Source organism: Ceratotherium simum, chromosome 13, assembly GCF_057802395.1.
Source record: "Ceratotherium simum simum isolate JZ-2026a chromosome 13, ASM5780239v1, whole genome shotgun sequence".
Lineage (NCBI taxonomy): Eukaryota > Metazoa > Chordata > Mammalia > Perissodactyla > Rhinocerotidae > Ceratotherium > Ceratotherium simum.
This window is the reverse complement of record NC_141912.1, coordinates 16,764,550-16,780,383: the sequence shown is the minus strand read 5'-3', so window position 1 is coordinate 16,780,383 and position 15,834 is coordinate 16,764,550. Positions and strand designations below refer to the sequence as shown.

At 41.0% G+C, this 15,834-nt stretch overlaps 1 protein-coding gene across 5 annotated transcripts in view; it reads left to right on the top strand.

Annotated features, from left to right (window-relative positions):
* KIF13A (kinesin family member 13A) overlaps nt 1–7,298 on the top strand; it is a 196,498-nt gene extending 189,200 nt beyond the window's left edge. For all 5 annotated transcript variants that reach the window (XM_087438063.1, XM_087438060.1, XM_087438061.1 and 2 more), the window contains 2 exons: nt 2,346–3,143; nt 5,700–7,298. In XM_087438063.1, coding sequence (XP_087294189.1) covers nt 2,346–3,143; nt 5,700–5,720 — 819 coding nt within the window. In that variant the 3' untranslated portion in view covers nt 5,721–7,298. The remainder of the gene's footprint in view (nt 1–2,345; nt 3,144–5,699) is intronic.
* The last annotated feature ends 8,536 nt before the right edge of the window (nt 7,299–15,834 follow it).

The window sequence follows — 15,834 nt, the reverse complement described above, 5'->3', positions numbered from 1 at the left end:
GTCTGTCTAACCAAATTCTCTGAACATACAGTTTAAGCCAATTAAGTCCTCTTTTTTCTCCTTAAAGACAATAACTTGATAAACTTTCAGTCTTTTTTTATATGTTGGAAAATGTTTAATCTCTACTCAGTTTTCTTTTTTCTGGAATTAGTTATCCTTACTCCTTTAGCTTTTCTTTTTGGGTCATTGCCCCTCATTCCCCTAGAGCATAACTGTGTACTGATCCCTATTTGAACTTAATCTCTTGGGGGTTTTTGGTAGACTCTTCGGTTTTGCTAAGGTCCTTCTAATCCTTTAGGGATAATTTTGTGTGTGTGAGTTTGATAAATGTACACAGATTTCTACACATTAAATTCATGATTGAATATTTCACTGAGCAAAGTTGTATTTTAGGATGACAGGCCTTTCCTCGGTCTTCAGAAGAAATAACTTCAGGCGTAAAAAGGGCCCCAAATTACTAATTTTCATCTTCAAATTTGGTTTTCCTTGCAACAACTAACTTTTTAGTAATTAATTGCATCAGGGACTCTTGGGCTTGGGAAATTATGTTTCTTTGCCAGCTTAAATCAAAAGGAAATATAAGAGATACAAACACTTGAAATTAAATTTTGAGTATAAACTAGTAGAGAATCTAGAAAACATAGGCAAAGCCTACTGATTCAGACCATTCTGTCCAGTCTTTGCTCCTTTACAAACATTCCCCCCAGCCCCAGGGAGAGAACCCTCTACCCCAGCCCTCTTTTAACAGTGCCACTTAATTTAGAATGTGGCTAAAGATAAGATGGCGAGATTAGTGTTTGCCAAAAATTTTGTTTTGCTCGTTTCTGGGACTTTATCACTGATATTTGATATTCACTTTTGATTAATAGCCATGGAATTAAGATGATTGCTTTTTAATAATTCACATTCAAGTTATTTTAAAAGCTAAGAAGCATTGAGGAGTATTAACCTATCTTTTAGGTATTTAAGATCTTATGAGATGCAAAATAAAATATTACTATAAAATTCAGTAGATGAAATTTATGTTCTTTTGTGAACTACCATCTGCCATATTTGTGGAGCGTGCTCTTCTTCCCCCTCCTAATCCTCTCTCTATCCCCCACCTCTTCCCTCCTTTCTCTCTCTCTCTCCCCCCACGCCCCCTCTTCTCTTTTTGAAATGAAACCTTAATGAGTAAAGTTGATGTTTTGGTTCCAGGTCTTTGCAGTCACCCTATTGTTATACTGAATGAAATTTCCATCCACTAAGCAGTGTCCAGGATTGTTCTAAGAACAAGAACCCAAAGTCTTAACTCCCTGAGGGCAGGGACCATGCCTGTTTTTGCTCAACATTGGTATTCCCAGTACTTAGGACAATGACTGGCACATAGTGGGTGCTTGATGAACATTTGTTGAATGAAAGTCACGTTTTAAAAGAGAAAAGGAATATTTGCAATGTCTGCAGATGTTTATGAGATAATTAGAAATGACTAGATAGTAATATCATTTATTTTTATTTAAACATAAAATACTCATATGTTTTACATTGTTTTCTACCAAATATAAAAGAATCATTCATTTGGGGAGGGAGACTGGGGAGTTGATAACACCCACTTTTGCATATTTACCAATCTTTATAAACAGAATTCTGAAGCTATTTGACAAAGGAGATTTTCATTTAAATCTCACTGTCTTCTTCACTTTCTAGCCAAATCCTCTATCCATGCTTCTCAAAAATCCTAGAAAAGAGTAATTGTCAGATTGATTGTTAGTATTTTATAGCCTTAAAATGTTTAGTATAATACTAAGAATGGATGTTGAAATTGTGTTCTTTGGCCTTTTGCTGTTGGGATCTTTATTTTATACTGCCCTTTCTCCCCATAAAATAGCTCAGAAGCTTTTCACAAATTACCTTACTTATCTATTCCTGGCTTCCCAAGGTGAGGATTCTAAGAAGAAATGAAGCAGCAGCTCTTCTCTGCCTCTGGCTTTCCGTCTACTCATTTAATTAGAAAAGGGAAAACATCACAACTGAAAACTAATCATGAGTAACTAATTAAAAATCCACTGCACTTCGTTCCACCCTTTCTCTTAAACCAGGGGAAGAAAGGTTTCTAATTATTAGCATGGAGTGAGGACAGAAGAAATAAATCTCCTTCATATTAGGTGATAATGGGTTCACAGATCTCTGAGAATAATGTACCTGTGTCCACAATAGGTGACAAGATTTAACCAAACTCAGAAAGAAAAAAAAAACCCACTAAACATGTGAATGTGAATGCCTTTAATAGTAAAGTATCTAAAACTTGTCTCAACAATACAGTTGCTATAAGGAGCTAATGACTGACTTTTGCTTCATTTCTGTAGGACTCTGAAGAGGAAGAAAATGATTTGGAAGCTCTTAACAGGAAGCTGATAAGTTCACAGCCTTATGTACCTGTGGAGTTTGCTGACTTCAGTGTTTACAATGCCAGCTTGGAGAACAGGGAGTGGTTTTCTTCTAAAGTAGATTTGACGAACTCAAGAGTCTTGGAGAAAGAAGTGTCCCGTAGCCCTACCACCAGCAGTATTACCAGTGGCTACTTTTCCCACAGTGCCTCCAATGCCACTCTGTCTGACATGGTGGTCCCTTCTAGTGACAGCTCAGATCAGCTAGCCATTCCGACGAAAGATGCAGACTCCAATGAGCGTTCCGGAGCACAATCATCACTTGTGCATGATTTCAGACCATCCTCAAACAAAGAGCTTACAGAACTAGAAAGAGGCTTGGTAAAGGATAAGGTAATCATGGTGCCACTCAAGGAAAACAGTGCCTTAGCCAAAGGGAGCCCATCATCCCAAAGCATCCCTGAGAAAAACTCCAAAACACGCTGTAGGACTGGCTCATGTTCAGAACAAGATGCCTGTGCCAGCAAAAATGGCCAACCGGCCAGAGAATTCTGCCCCAGGGAAGTGACCATAGAACACACCACAAACATCCTTGAGGATCATTCTTTCACGGAGTTCATGGGTGTGTCAGATGGGAGAGATTTTGACGGTTTGACAGATTCTTCTGCTGGAGAGCTTCCGAGTAGGAGGAACCTACCAAATAAAATGGACAATAAGAGTGTCTCAGATGGGCCACAGGACCCTGGCCAGCTGCATTCCTCAGCAGAGAATGACCAGGTAATAGATTCCAGAGGCAGTCCTTTGGGTTCTGTGCTATTAATGAGCATGCCTAATTGTGCACTAACCCCCAGAGGCCCTTCACCACAGTGACTTAGTAGAAGAGATTCATTCAGATGTTTCAGACAGGGAAGATGGACCCACTGGGGAGCTAGCTCACATGCTGCCCAGCTGGCTGGCCGTGGGGAAGCAAGCCTGCTTGTATAGTTTGAGTAGAAGTATGAAATATATATGACCGGTGGCTTTTCTAACTGGCATATGGGTTGGTGTTGAATTAAACATTCACTTGGATAAGGATCAGTCAATCTCGTATTCATCCCCTGAGATGTTTAATTACTGGCTATCCCAAGGTATTCTGGTAGAGCCTACCATATTTTATCAAATCTGTGATTTCTTTGATTATTAGATGCACCATTATTTTATGTATCATTCAGAAAAAATAATTCCAATTAAATTATATCATATCAGCACTTGTAAGCCACATCCCAATTTCAGAGATGTTAAAATGAATGGGAAAAAACATGTATCGTAGAATCGATAAAATACAGTCATTTGGTGACTATAAGTAAAAACATGTTTTGGGGAAATATAGGTGAATTCCTGGAGCAATTAAAGTTTGGGCTTTGAAAGTTACTTATGGTTTATTATAACGTTTAATTTTCATATTGGAACAAAATGGATTTTTGCTAATATTCCTAAGGAAAATAGCAAATTATATAAATAAGAGATTATCCGCTTCTCAGTGCGGTGCTCCTGAGGACCACCATTTTGTCCCATTTGGGGTCACTGTTTTGGTCCCACACCCCAACTGCAGCTGTGTAAGGGGTATGGGAGCGCCAGGGCTCAGCAAAGCAAGGAGCTGATAGAACTAGAAGGCGGCGTGGTGAAGGAGATCATCATGGAGACGTTCAATCTCTCTGTTTTGCTGAGGAAGTTGTCATTTCAGCTTGGAGGCTTTTCCCCCCCAGGTTTTCCACACTAGCCCTTAAAATTTCAGCGTGTGGTCATTTATACAGCATACTCATAAATAAACCGCAAAAGCCTAAACAGTGGGCTCTTACAATAAGAAAAAGACTGCTTTCCCCATGTAAGAATAAGAATAAAGTGACTCATTACCACTCTTGCAATCTAAACACTCATTTGTTTCAGAGTCTTCAACTTCCTTTACACTGATCTTAAGCACACTCTGCATTGCTGGCCTACATCAGCTTCCCAGTCCTTCTTCCAAGAAGCCCGAGAGGGACTTGGTGAAGGAGCCCAGGGATTAGTTCTTCACCCTAGCACACTGCTTCTCAAGCTGAAACGTGCAATAGACTTACTGGTGGCTGTTGGGAGAGGGTGCCTCTTAAAAATTCAAATTCCCAGGAGTCACTGCCCTGCACACCTAAGATTTTACCTCAATACAGGGTAGAGCCAGGGGGATAAGGTTTTCACGAACCCCTGCGCTGAGGTAATATGAAGTGGGGTGTCTGAGGGCTGCGGTGTGAGAAGCACGACCCATAGAAGAGGGAAGAAGGGCAACAATCCCCCCTCTTGTTTCATTGCCTGGGTTGTTTAGAACCCAACACACAGGAACAATACCTGATTTTTGCTTTCGAAAGGCTCCAGAATAGCGTGTTCCTCCCAAACGTCTTGGTTTAAAAGTGGAATTTACAAAAATATTTGTTGTATCAGGGTAATGTGGGATTACGGTGATTTTTCCTTTTCTTTAGTATTTTTGTTGTATTGGTTTTTTGTGTGTGTGTGTGTGTGTGTGAGGAAGATCAGCTCTGAGCTAACATCCATGCTAATCCTCCTCTTTTTGCTGAGGAAGACTGGCCCTAGACTAACATCTGTGCCTATCTTCCTCCACTTTATATGGGATACTGCCACAGCATGGCCTGACAAGCAGTGCATCAGTGCGCGCCAGATCCGAACCTGGGCCACCAGCAGCAGAGCGCGCACTTAACCGCTACGCCACAGGGCCGGCCCCATGTTATATTGGTTGTAATAAGTTGCTTTGACAGTGTTAAAGTTGGAGAACTTTTTAAGTACTGAAGTTTGACGTTTGTTCTCACTTTGATATAAGGTAGAGTGGGGGCCCAGAAATAACATTCCACCCCCCCCCCTTTTTTTTTCCCTAAAGCCCCAGTAGATAGTTGTATATCATAACTGCACATCCTTCTAGTTGCTGTATGTGGGACGCGGCCTCAGCATGGCCGGAGAAGCAGCGCCTCAGTGCGCGCCCGGGATCCGAACCCCGGGCAGCCAGTAGCGGAGCACGCGCACTTAACCACTAAGCCACGGGGCTGGCCCCAGAAATAACATTTTTTAACTTTAACCTTGGGTCTTACTGTCAGTGCTTTTCCTAGAAGCTTTACCTTCTAAGTTTCTCCCTTGTATGGTGTAAATCCTAGAGCTGGATTCCATAATAAACCAGATCCTGTGGGTCCCTGTAGGAAGAGCCCCTTGTGTGGGGTGAGCATGGGGTGGGTACACTTTGGCTGGGGGTGGTCCCTGTGGGTGGGGAGGGCAGGTGGGGACAGGAGCTTGAACTCACCAGCCTCTGCATTCCAGGGGAGCACAACCACACGGTGAAAGGCAGCAAGGACTTCCTCCGCAGGCCATGGCATCTTTGTTCCGGTCACCTCTTAAAAGCGCCAGTCCCATAAACATGCTGCGGCCCAGCCAGACCTCAGACCAGCGGAGAAGCCCTGTGTTTCTGGGGCCACCTCCTTTCACCTCCCAAGCGGGGAGAAGCAGCACTTTGTCACTCGGGTGAATCGGCAGCCTTGGCTTTTTCCAGAAAGCCAGACAACCGAAAATCCTGGATCAATTAAGTGGCAGTATTCTTGTTTGCACTTACTATACTTCTACACTGTGTAGAAACCTCCACAGATTCAAACAAACTTTATTCTTGTACAATTTTAATCAATTCTTACTGTAGAATCTGGAGTCAATGCTCTAATTTTTTTTTATAAATAATATATATTATGTATATGAAATGTGTATCTATAGTATGTCTGCTTGGAGACAGACAAGACTGCGCTCTAAATGCAGATAAAAATGGTTTGTAGAAAATCATAAGGTACTAGACTTTGTTACAAAGCAACTTGGGCAATCTCTTATAGACTAGTGGATGAAAAAGATTTGATTGCCTAAGAATGAGGTTGCAAATCCCTCTTTGCAGAAAAGGTTACAGAAGGCCGTTCTTTATAACCAAAGAACTTACATAAGACTGAACGTTTTCACTGTCCCCTCTTGTTCCATGTGTACATATATGTTTGACTGCAAGTTTGGTGCCAACTCCCCTTGGCTACCAGGCCACATGCTGCCATTCTCTGTCCTCTGTTTCATAAGCACACTGAAAAATCTCACAGCTATATTCTTTGGTCTTCCACCTGGCCCACTACCTGCTGACTCGACCTTGTATTATAACCATTGACAATGACTGGGGCTCTGACTCCAGCGTTTCTTAGACCTTGGTTCAGCCCAGCCAGGCCAGTGGAATGCGGAGAGCAGTATTACTGTAAGAAAACACAAGGAAATACCAAGAGTTGGGTTTGGGGAGGGAGAGGGGGTGTTGGTTTTTGTCTTTTTGTGGTTTTATTTTGGATTGGTAGGTTTTGTTGTGGTGTGGTTTTGCTGTTGTTATTTTACTCAATTCTGGAAAATGCTGAAGAGATGGAATGAGCTATAAAGTTCACGGGTGCCCACTTCACCATATTTGCAAGAGATGATTGACTCCAGATGACCCTGCTGTCCATGTCTTCGTCTGTAAAATTCTCCTACTGATGGAGATGTTGAAGGATTATGTGTGCAGAAATTTTTACAAAGGTACTTGATGTACCTACTCTGTAGATGCCTGTACAATTGGTCTGAATGTACAGCAATAAATGTGTTGTGAGAGTGAGAGAATGTGTACAGCCTGCTGTACCTGTTTTCTTTAAGTTCTTAGCATCAGTAAATGAGTAAGATATTGGAGACTTTAATGAAAAGCTGCTGTTCATGATTTTTGTGTATAGTGAGCTGACTGTAGTATTTTACTATTGTCTGTTTAAAAAAAGAAAAACTGTAATTTATATCATCCCTTTCAACTTTATTGTATTTAATTGGTACAGATTTTTTGTGTGTGTTTTAGAATATAAAATGTCTAATTCAGATTTTAAAACATCAGTTGTGTGTCGTTAATAACTCTGCCATTAGTCTCAGATCTATGTTTCCATATTTGTATGTGAGCATGTCATTGTAGCTTAAACGATAATAGTAACAGCCAACATTCGTTGAGGATTTACTGTGTACTGGGCACCATTCCCAACATTTAACATTTATTGTCTCGCTTAGTCCTCACAGCAACAGATGCCATAGGTACTGGTGTTATTAAGTGTTTGAATGGAAACTGAGGTGGAGAGGTGAGTGATGGAGAGGGTTGCAGAGCCAGCACTCAGCGCATGCTCCCATCAGGCTCTCCTCTCCATGTTGTGTCTGGTGATGTGTCATGGAGGGGCAGGCCTCTTGAAGGGAAGACAGAGCACCTTCAGAGAGCACAAGGGCTGTGGTGAGTGTCACAGGTTCCAGACCAACCAACATGAATGGGCAGCATCTGGAGCAGATAGGACAGTGTGTTATATGTGCTCACGATGCTTAAACAGATCTTCAGGGCAAAGAGCGGTGCCCTGCCACCCGAGAAACCGTGGCTGAAGAGAGCTTATAAGCAAGTTTTATCTAAAAATGGTATTACGGAATCTTTCAAAAAAATCTCAGTAGTTCACAGTAGCCTTTCTGAAGTGATCAAGAATTAGATCTAGCCTATTCTGGACAGCAGAGTGTCTTACATAGCCTTCCAAGAGAAAGCAGAGAGGGGGAAAAAAAAACCCAAAACCCACTTGAATTTCATAGAATGGGATTGGAGGAGGAAAGTAGCTGTTTAATATTTAAATAAAGGATGACAACTACAAATACAGTTCAAGGCAAAACGAGTAAATTGTCATTCGCTTTTCTAGCATGAGATCTATGCTACTTGGTCATTGACATTATCATTTGCCGTTATGACCATGGGAGAGCAAACTGGTTTTAGCACATATTTTGTTGGATAGTTAAATATAGACATGTGTTTAACAGTTAATTTCCAAAGTAAAATCGTATTTGTTTACAGTTATTGGACACATTTTATCATGGTAAAAATTAGCCTTGTGTTTCTAGGGTACCAACTTATGGATAGAATAACTGTTTATACAAACACTTTTAGGTTAGGAAAGGGCAAGATGCTATCTTCTGTTAAATTATCCTGCTCTGGCCAATACTTATTTTTAAAATTACAATCTTCAAGCTTTAGAACTATGTTGGGGAAAAAACTAATTACATGATTAAGCTTTATTACAAAAAATAAAGCTTTCTGGTCATGTAATTAAAAAGTCTTAAAAGAAGCTGTAATTGAATAAATTCTTGCTCTCTTCTTTTCTGGACCAAGAGCTAAAAACAGAAAAGGATGCTACCGGTATGCAGTCATGTAGAGAGCTTTTTGTATTCAGCCTTGAATTTATCACAGTAACACTAGCACAAATGTCTTTCTGTAATGTTCAGCCTACCTCCTAAATTAAAAAACCACAACAGAAAGTCCATCTGTAATATAGAGCAGTTCATCTCAGGTTTTCTGTTAACCTGGAGGAAAGGCAGTCTCCTCTAATACCCAGCAGCATCCCATCAGACATCTGGGGGTTACTACAGCATCCTGCTGGTGGGGGAGCCTAGAGTGTAGAAGACTCCACGAGAATGCCCAGAGGCGAGCTCTGCCCTTTGATACATTATGAACTGGAGCTGACAGGAGTGAAAAAAATCCCAAAGTCTAAATTTAACCTGCTTGTCATTTGTTTTTAATCCCCCAAGGTGAGGGGAAAGATCATTGTAGATTTGAGTGCCACTCAACGGTCATTTTTTTCCTGGATACAGTGAGTCAATTTAAGTTGAAATAAGACTTAGTCTTTATCTTGCTGATGTTCTAGGACACACACTAACCTCTGTATATTCTTGGAAAAACCAGTTATTTTTCCCCTTTCTGAGACTCACTGGGTGCCTGTATCGTTGCATACAGTTCTTAGAAGACTGTGGCTCAAGAAGATGCTTTGGGTACCTCGCTCACTGTAATCTGAGCCCAATTGGCAACAACCACCATCTTGGAGCTTATTGCAGGTTTTCGCAGCGCCAGATTGTCCAAGAAAGGAACTCTTGAATCCCTATGGGACCCTATTCATGAAGACATTGAGAGACTGATTAATAGAACAATGAATGTTTTACAAACAAAAAGGTAAGTTTTGAAATTGGAGTCTCTGGAGGAAGATCAACTTGGAGAGGGGAAAAGAGGTCCAGTTTGGTTTTAGAGTTGTACAAACCAACTTGACCCTTCCACAATACCTAAAACACTTGTAACTAGATTTTAAAACTGGAAAACGTTGGTGTTTATAACTTTTAACAGTTATTTTGGGCCTTCATCTCGCAAATATCTGCCTGAACCAAAACGTATAGAGATATTCTTAGGTTTCTTTGTTATTGTTTGTCTTTTCTTAGTCTAGCATGTGTTTTGGGGAATATCACAGCAGAGCAGATGTATTTTTCTTTGACTAAAAATATTAGGAAAATAGATCTGAGCCCAAAGCCACACCTTCTTATAATTGATTGGTCACCCTTGTTGAAACAGCATAATTTTTACCTAGTGTATGGTCAACCACCAATAAGCCAAGCTACTTAAAAACACCAGAGTTAAAATACTTAGCCACAGCAACTGCTAAGAAAAGAGAAATTCACTAAGAATGAAGATGTAAGATCTAACCTCAGTACTACTTGCATCCAAGGCTGTCTTAATGATGATATGAGAATGCCAATTTAGCCACATTTTTTTTTCCTAATCCTTTTATATGTAATGGTATATATTTGTGAGAAAGCTAGTGTATTATTTATCTATTACTTCAAAATGAATTACTCAAACTCAGCAGCTTAAAACAGTAATAAACATTTATTATCTCACACAATTTCTGTGAGTCCAGAATTCAGAGGTGGGCAATTCGAGGTAGTTCTGGCTCCAATTGCTCATGAGGTTGCAGTGAAGATGTCAGCCAGAGCTGCAGTTATCTGAGGGCTTGACTAGAACTGGGAGGACCCGCTTTTGGAGTGGTTCACTCACCTAGCTGGCAAGCTGGTGCTTCCTTGCCATGTAGACCTCTCCATGCTGCTTGAGTGTCCTCATGACATGGTGGCTGGCTTCTCCAGTGTGAGTGGTCCTACAGAGCAAACAGAAGCAACAATGCCTTTTGTGTGTGTGTGTGTGAGGAAGATTGGCCCTGAGCTAACATCTGCCAATCCTCCTCTTTTTGCTGAGGAAGACTGGCCCTGGGCTAACATCCGTGCCCATCTTCCTCCACTTTATATGGGACGCCGCCACAGCATGGCTTGCCAAGCGGTGCATCGGTGCACGCCTGGGATCTGAACCAGCGAACCCCGGGCCGCCGCAGCGGAGCACGCGCACTTAACCGCTTGTGCCACTGGGCCGCCCCCGCAACAATGCCTTTTATGACCTAGTCTCAGAAGTCATACTTTGTCACTTCCACCATATTATTCATTAGAAGTGAGTCGTTAGTCCAGCCTCCACTGAAGGGGAGGGAATTAGGCTGTCCCTTTTGAAAAGAGGAATATCTAAGAATTTGTAGACATATTTTAAAACCACCATAACTAGTTAGGAGTTATATAGCTGAGGCCATGGGCCAAAGCACAGCTAACTGGAACACATGAGTGAACACAGGACTCCAACTCTCATTTATTTATAAACACTAGCGTCAAAAGGAAAGCCACATTTCCATGGAATAAAAAGGAGATATTAAATAACAAAGTGAAAATACTAGGATTATCTGAATGTGTGAGTTATAGCCAATAATCAAACTGTGCTAATACTCCTAGTAGAGGCAAATGATCAGAAACTATTAATTATGCTTCTATTTGTAGTTATATATTCACATTTGATTCTTTTCAGATTTGCTTCATTAGAGGCACAAGCACGTGAATATATTTGATGGCTTTACTCAGAATAGGAAATTCAGACACATCTTTGCTTATTAAGACAAACAATATTAATGATTAGTTTTAAAAATAAAACTACCAACAAATATAGGAATTTTTTTTGCTGAAGATATTGACAAAGATTGGATTATTTTATTAAAATGTGATACATATCCAAATGTTTAAAAATAAGCAAAATGGTTTCAAGGCTCATGAAGCTTGTAAAATGAAACTTGAACTCCAAAACAAGATAACTGGGAAAAGAAATTTAAAGAGATTTAAAAAAGAAAGGCTTAAAAAGGAAAACAGGTTAACACAAAAAAAAATTAATAAAAAATAGGCTAACAAAAACTGGTGCAGATATGTAGAAAAGGATTCCTGTTTAAAATTAGACTCTTTTAGAGGCGGGCCCGGTCGTGTAGCAGTTAAGTGCACGTGCTCTGCTGCTGGCGGCCCAGGTTCGGACCCCGGGCGAGCACTGACGTGACACACCGCGTGTCAGGTCATGCTGTGGTGGTGTCCCATATAACGTGGAGGAAGATAGTCACAGATGTTAGCCCAGGGACAGTCTTCCTCAGCAAAAAGAGGATTAGCAGATGTTAGCTCAGGGCTGATCTTCCTCACACACATAAAAAATATATATATATTAGACTCTTTTAGGTGACTATTGAATTAATTCAGACTCAGCATTGGGGCTCCTTTCCTCCTCTCTTGGTCTGTCCCTTGACCCCCTCGCTTCCCAGGATGGGTCTGGAAGGCACCTTTAGTTGTCTTGTCAGCCAGGGTAGGCACTTGTAATCTGTTGTGCTCTGCTGCCTCCTGCTGACCCCTGGTTGAGGAGTGGCGTTTCTTTTTTTTTTTTTTTTTAAGATTTTATTTATTTATTTTTCCCCCCCAAAGCCACAGCAGATAGTTGTATGTCATAGTTGCACATCCTTCTAGTTGCTGTATGTGGGACGCGGCCTCAGCATGGCCGGAGAAGCGGTGCGTCGGTGTGCGCCCGGGGTTCCGAACCCGGGCCGCCAGCAGCGGAGCGCACACACTTAACCACTAAGCCACAGGGCCGGCCCCGGGAGTGGCGTTTCTCATCTAACATTTGGGCACAGCCTTCTGTCCCAGCTTCATCCACCACTGACAGCAATAATGGTTTGTCCTCCGAGAAAATTTTTGCAGGACAATTGTTCCCAGGGAGCCTGGCAAACTCCCTCTGCTGACTGGGTTCCCCCGCTGGCCTTGCACTGGTCCTTGTGAGTCTCTGCTCTTCCTGCTCCCAGCTCTGGGCTGTCCACCATACAGCCCCTGCCATGGCACTCCTGTACCGTGCTCGTGCATAGCAAACCCTGGACCGTCACAGTGACTTAATTCTCAGCTATCTTCTGCATCATTCACGGGGTCTTGAATGCCACAAGAAGGACCAGCTGAATGCTCTCTGGAGCCCATCTGTCTCTTCCCTCCAGCCTACCAAAGCAAGGCTGGGAGGGTGCCAACAGGGAGAAGCAGAACATCAACCCAGACAGTCTCAAATTCTCTCTCAAGCTATCTTAGCTTCTAACGGTGTTCCCAGTGTCTTACCCCAGACCGAGACACACAGGACTGGGTCTCCTCTTACAGACCAGGAAGCATCCTCACTACAATCTCAACATCTGAATCTCTCTACCTCTTCTCTCATCCCCTTTCCTGATTCCTCCTTTTTCCTTCCCTTCCTGTCTCACAGGAACCGCCTTTATACCATAGAGCCATTCTATCTACACTCTGGCTTATTTAAATACTCAGACCGCCAAGTTTTGCCATGAATATGCAAAGAAAGGCTTTTCGAATTAACTTTTCCTCATTCAACAAAACAAGGTTCTCGAGATTACTTATTACCTTGCTGAGATCTAAAAGCCAAGCTGTATTCAAGACAGTACCCAATAGCCCATGAAGGAAGGCATGCCATTGACACAGAGTGGAGAACCAGAGGGTAACATGATTTGTAGGCAGGAAAGATACATCTGTTTGATATTAGCAAATACCCTCATTGCATCATTATTTGTTTATTAAATGTAAAGGATTTCATATGTGTTGTCTCCCGAAATCATTTCAACGACACTATGAGGTAGATACCGTCATTACCCCCATTATGTAGATGAGGAAAAAGTCTTAGAGAGGTTAAGGATTTGTCAAGATAATAAAAATCAGAAAATAATGGAGCTGATCTTCAAATCCAGGAAGACTGTCTTAATCAGACTGTCAGTCTCAAAATCTTGTTCAGAAGAACTGTATAGTGTTTGCCACTGTTATACTTGACTCTTAGTTTTTTGGATTTCCAGCAGAGAAGGGAAAACTTCAGGCAGAGGCATTCTTCCTTTCTCCTGGTCAGCCCAGATACTTTGCTGTCCTTCATTTGGTGATCTCCAGCATCTAAGGAGATGAAACATAGCTCTTAACTAAAGGTTGGGGCACCCTTGATACAGATTTTGCAGAGAGATACATAATAAGCTTATTCTAGTTAAACATGTAAGAATAAGGGGGAGCATACCTCCCCTCTTATTAAGTGTGAGCTGCACAGTGTCTTCCTTCTAAAGAGTATGGGAAAGGGGGAAAAAGAGTAACTTTATAGTGGAGAAACCTGACAAACACTACACCCGGTTGATCAAGGTCAACAGCAACAGTGATAAATGAGGTTGATATTATGTACCTTTGACACGATGTGATAAGAATGACATGTTACCTCTGTGCTCTTCCTCCTGTAAACCTATAACCCCTGTTTAATCATGAGAAAAATATCCGACAAATTCCAGTAGAGGGGCATCCTATAATATGCCTCACCATACTCCTCAAAACTGTCAAAGACATCAAAAACAAGTAAAATTTGAGATACTATCATAGCCAAGAGAAGCCTAAGAAGACATGACAACTAAATGTAATGTGATATCCTGGATGTGTTCCTGGAACAGAAAAGGGAATTAGGTAAAAACTTATATATATAGTTATATATATTCCATTTAACAAATAAATTCTGAGAGCCTACTATGTACTGGGCCCTGCAGTAAGCAATGGGAATACAGTGTTGAATAACATAGACATTGGTCCTACCCTCATAGAGTAGACAGTTTATTGAGAAGGGAAACAAACAAAATACACATACACACACACAATTATTTAATTATAGCATTTACAAGTGGTACAAAGGAAAAGTATAGTGTACTATGGTCATGAACCAGAAGAAGAACCCAATCTGGTCTGAGGGATTATTAAAGGCTTTCTCTAAGGAATTTATGTTTGAGCTAAGACCTAAAGTATAGTTAGGAGTTGGCGGGTGAAGAGAAGGGGGTTGGACTCCAAATGGGGAGACTAGCTTTAAGGATCTCACAATAATCCAGAAGATGATACGGTTTGAACTGGTTCAGTAGAAGGAAGAGTGGAAATGAGGTATTAGAGATATATATTTAAATGACTATTAGAATGTGGGGGATGAATACTAGCTTAAGGGGTTGGGTTCAATAATGGCATTAGCTGATATGAGAAAAAAACATCTTTGAGTGACAAGATGATTGATAGATTGTTTTGGACAGGTGCTCAATAAAGGTAGGCCTCTTTTCTCTCAAAGAAATACCTTCTGCCCCTATATTGTTTCAATTCAGCTGTTCTCCTCCTCCTCCACTTCCTCCTCCTCCTCCTTTTACTATGCAGTAAGAACAAACAAGGGCAGCTGGCCCAGTAGCATAGTGGTTAAGTTCGCGCGCTCTGCTTTGGCAGCCTGGGGTTCACAGGTTTGGATTCCAGGTGCGGACCTAACACCACTCATGAAGCCATCCTGTGGCAGCGTCCCACATACAAAATAGAGGAAGATTGGCACAGATGTTAGCTCAGGGCCAATCTTTCTCATCAATCAATCAATCAATAAAAGAACAAACGAGGTATAGCTCAAATATATTTTGATTTCATTTTCATCAATAGTCAAATTTATTATCATAGCCTCAAAGCTGATCTCCCCCAATAAAATACTTCAAAATAAATGTAACCAAGGAGGTGAATGATCTGTATAATGAAAACTATAAGACATCAATGAAAGAAATTGAAGAAGACACAAGTCAATGCAAAAATATCCTGTGTTCATGGATTGGAAGAATTAATATTGTTAAAATGTCCATACTACCCAAAGCCATTTATAGATTCAATGCAATCCCTATCAAGATTCCAATGGCATTTTTTACAGAAATCAAAAATGTCCTGAAATTCTTTTGGAATCACAAAAGACACTGAATAGCCAAAGCAATCCTGGGAAAGAAAAGCAAAGCTGGAGGCATCACACTTTCTGATTTCAAGCTATATTGCAAAGCTATAGTAACCAAAACAGACACATAGACCAATGGAACAAAATCAAAAGCCCAGAAATAAACCCATGCATACACAGTCAATGAATATTTGACAAGAGAGCCAAGCATACTCAATGGAAAAAAGACAGTCTCTTCAATTAATGGTGCTGGGAAAATTGGATATTTACATGTAAAAGAATGAAACTAGACCCCTATTTTACACCACTCACAAAAATTAACTCAAAATGGATTAAAGACTTGAATGTAACACCTGAAACCATAAAACTCCTAGAAGAAAACATAGGGGAAAATATCCTTGACATTGTTGGCAATGATTTTTTGGACATAACACCTAAAGCAAAAGCAAC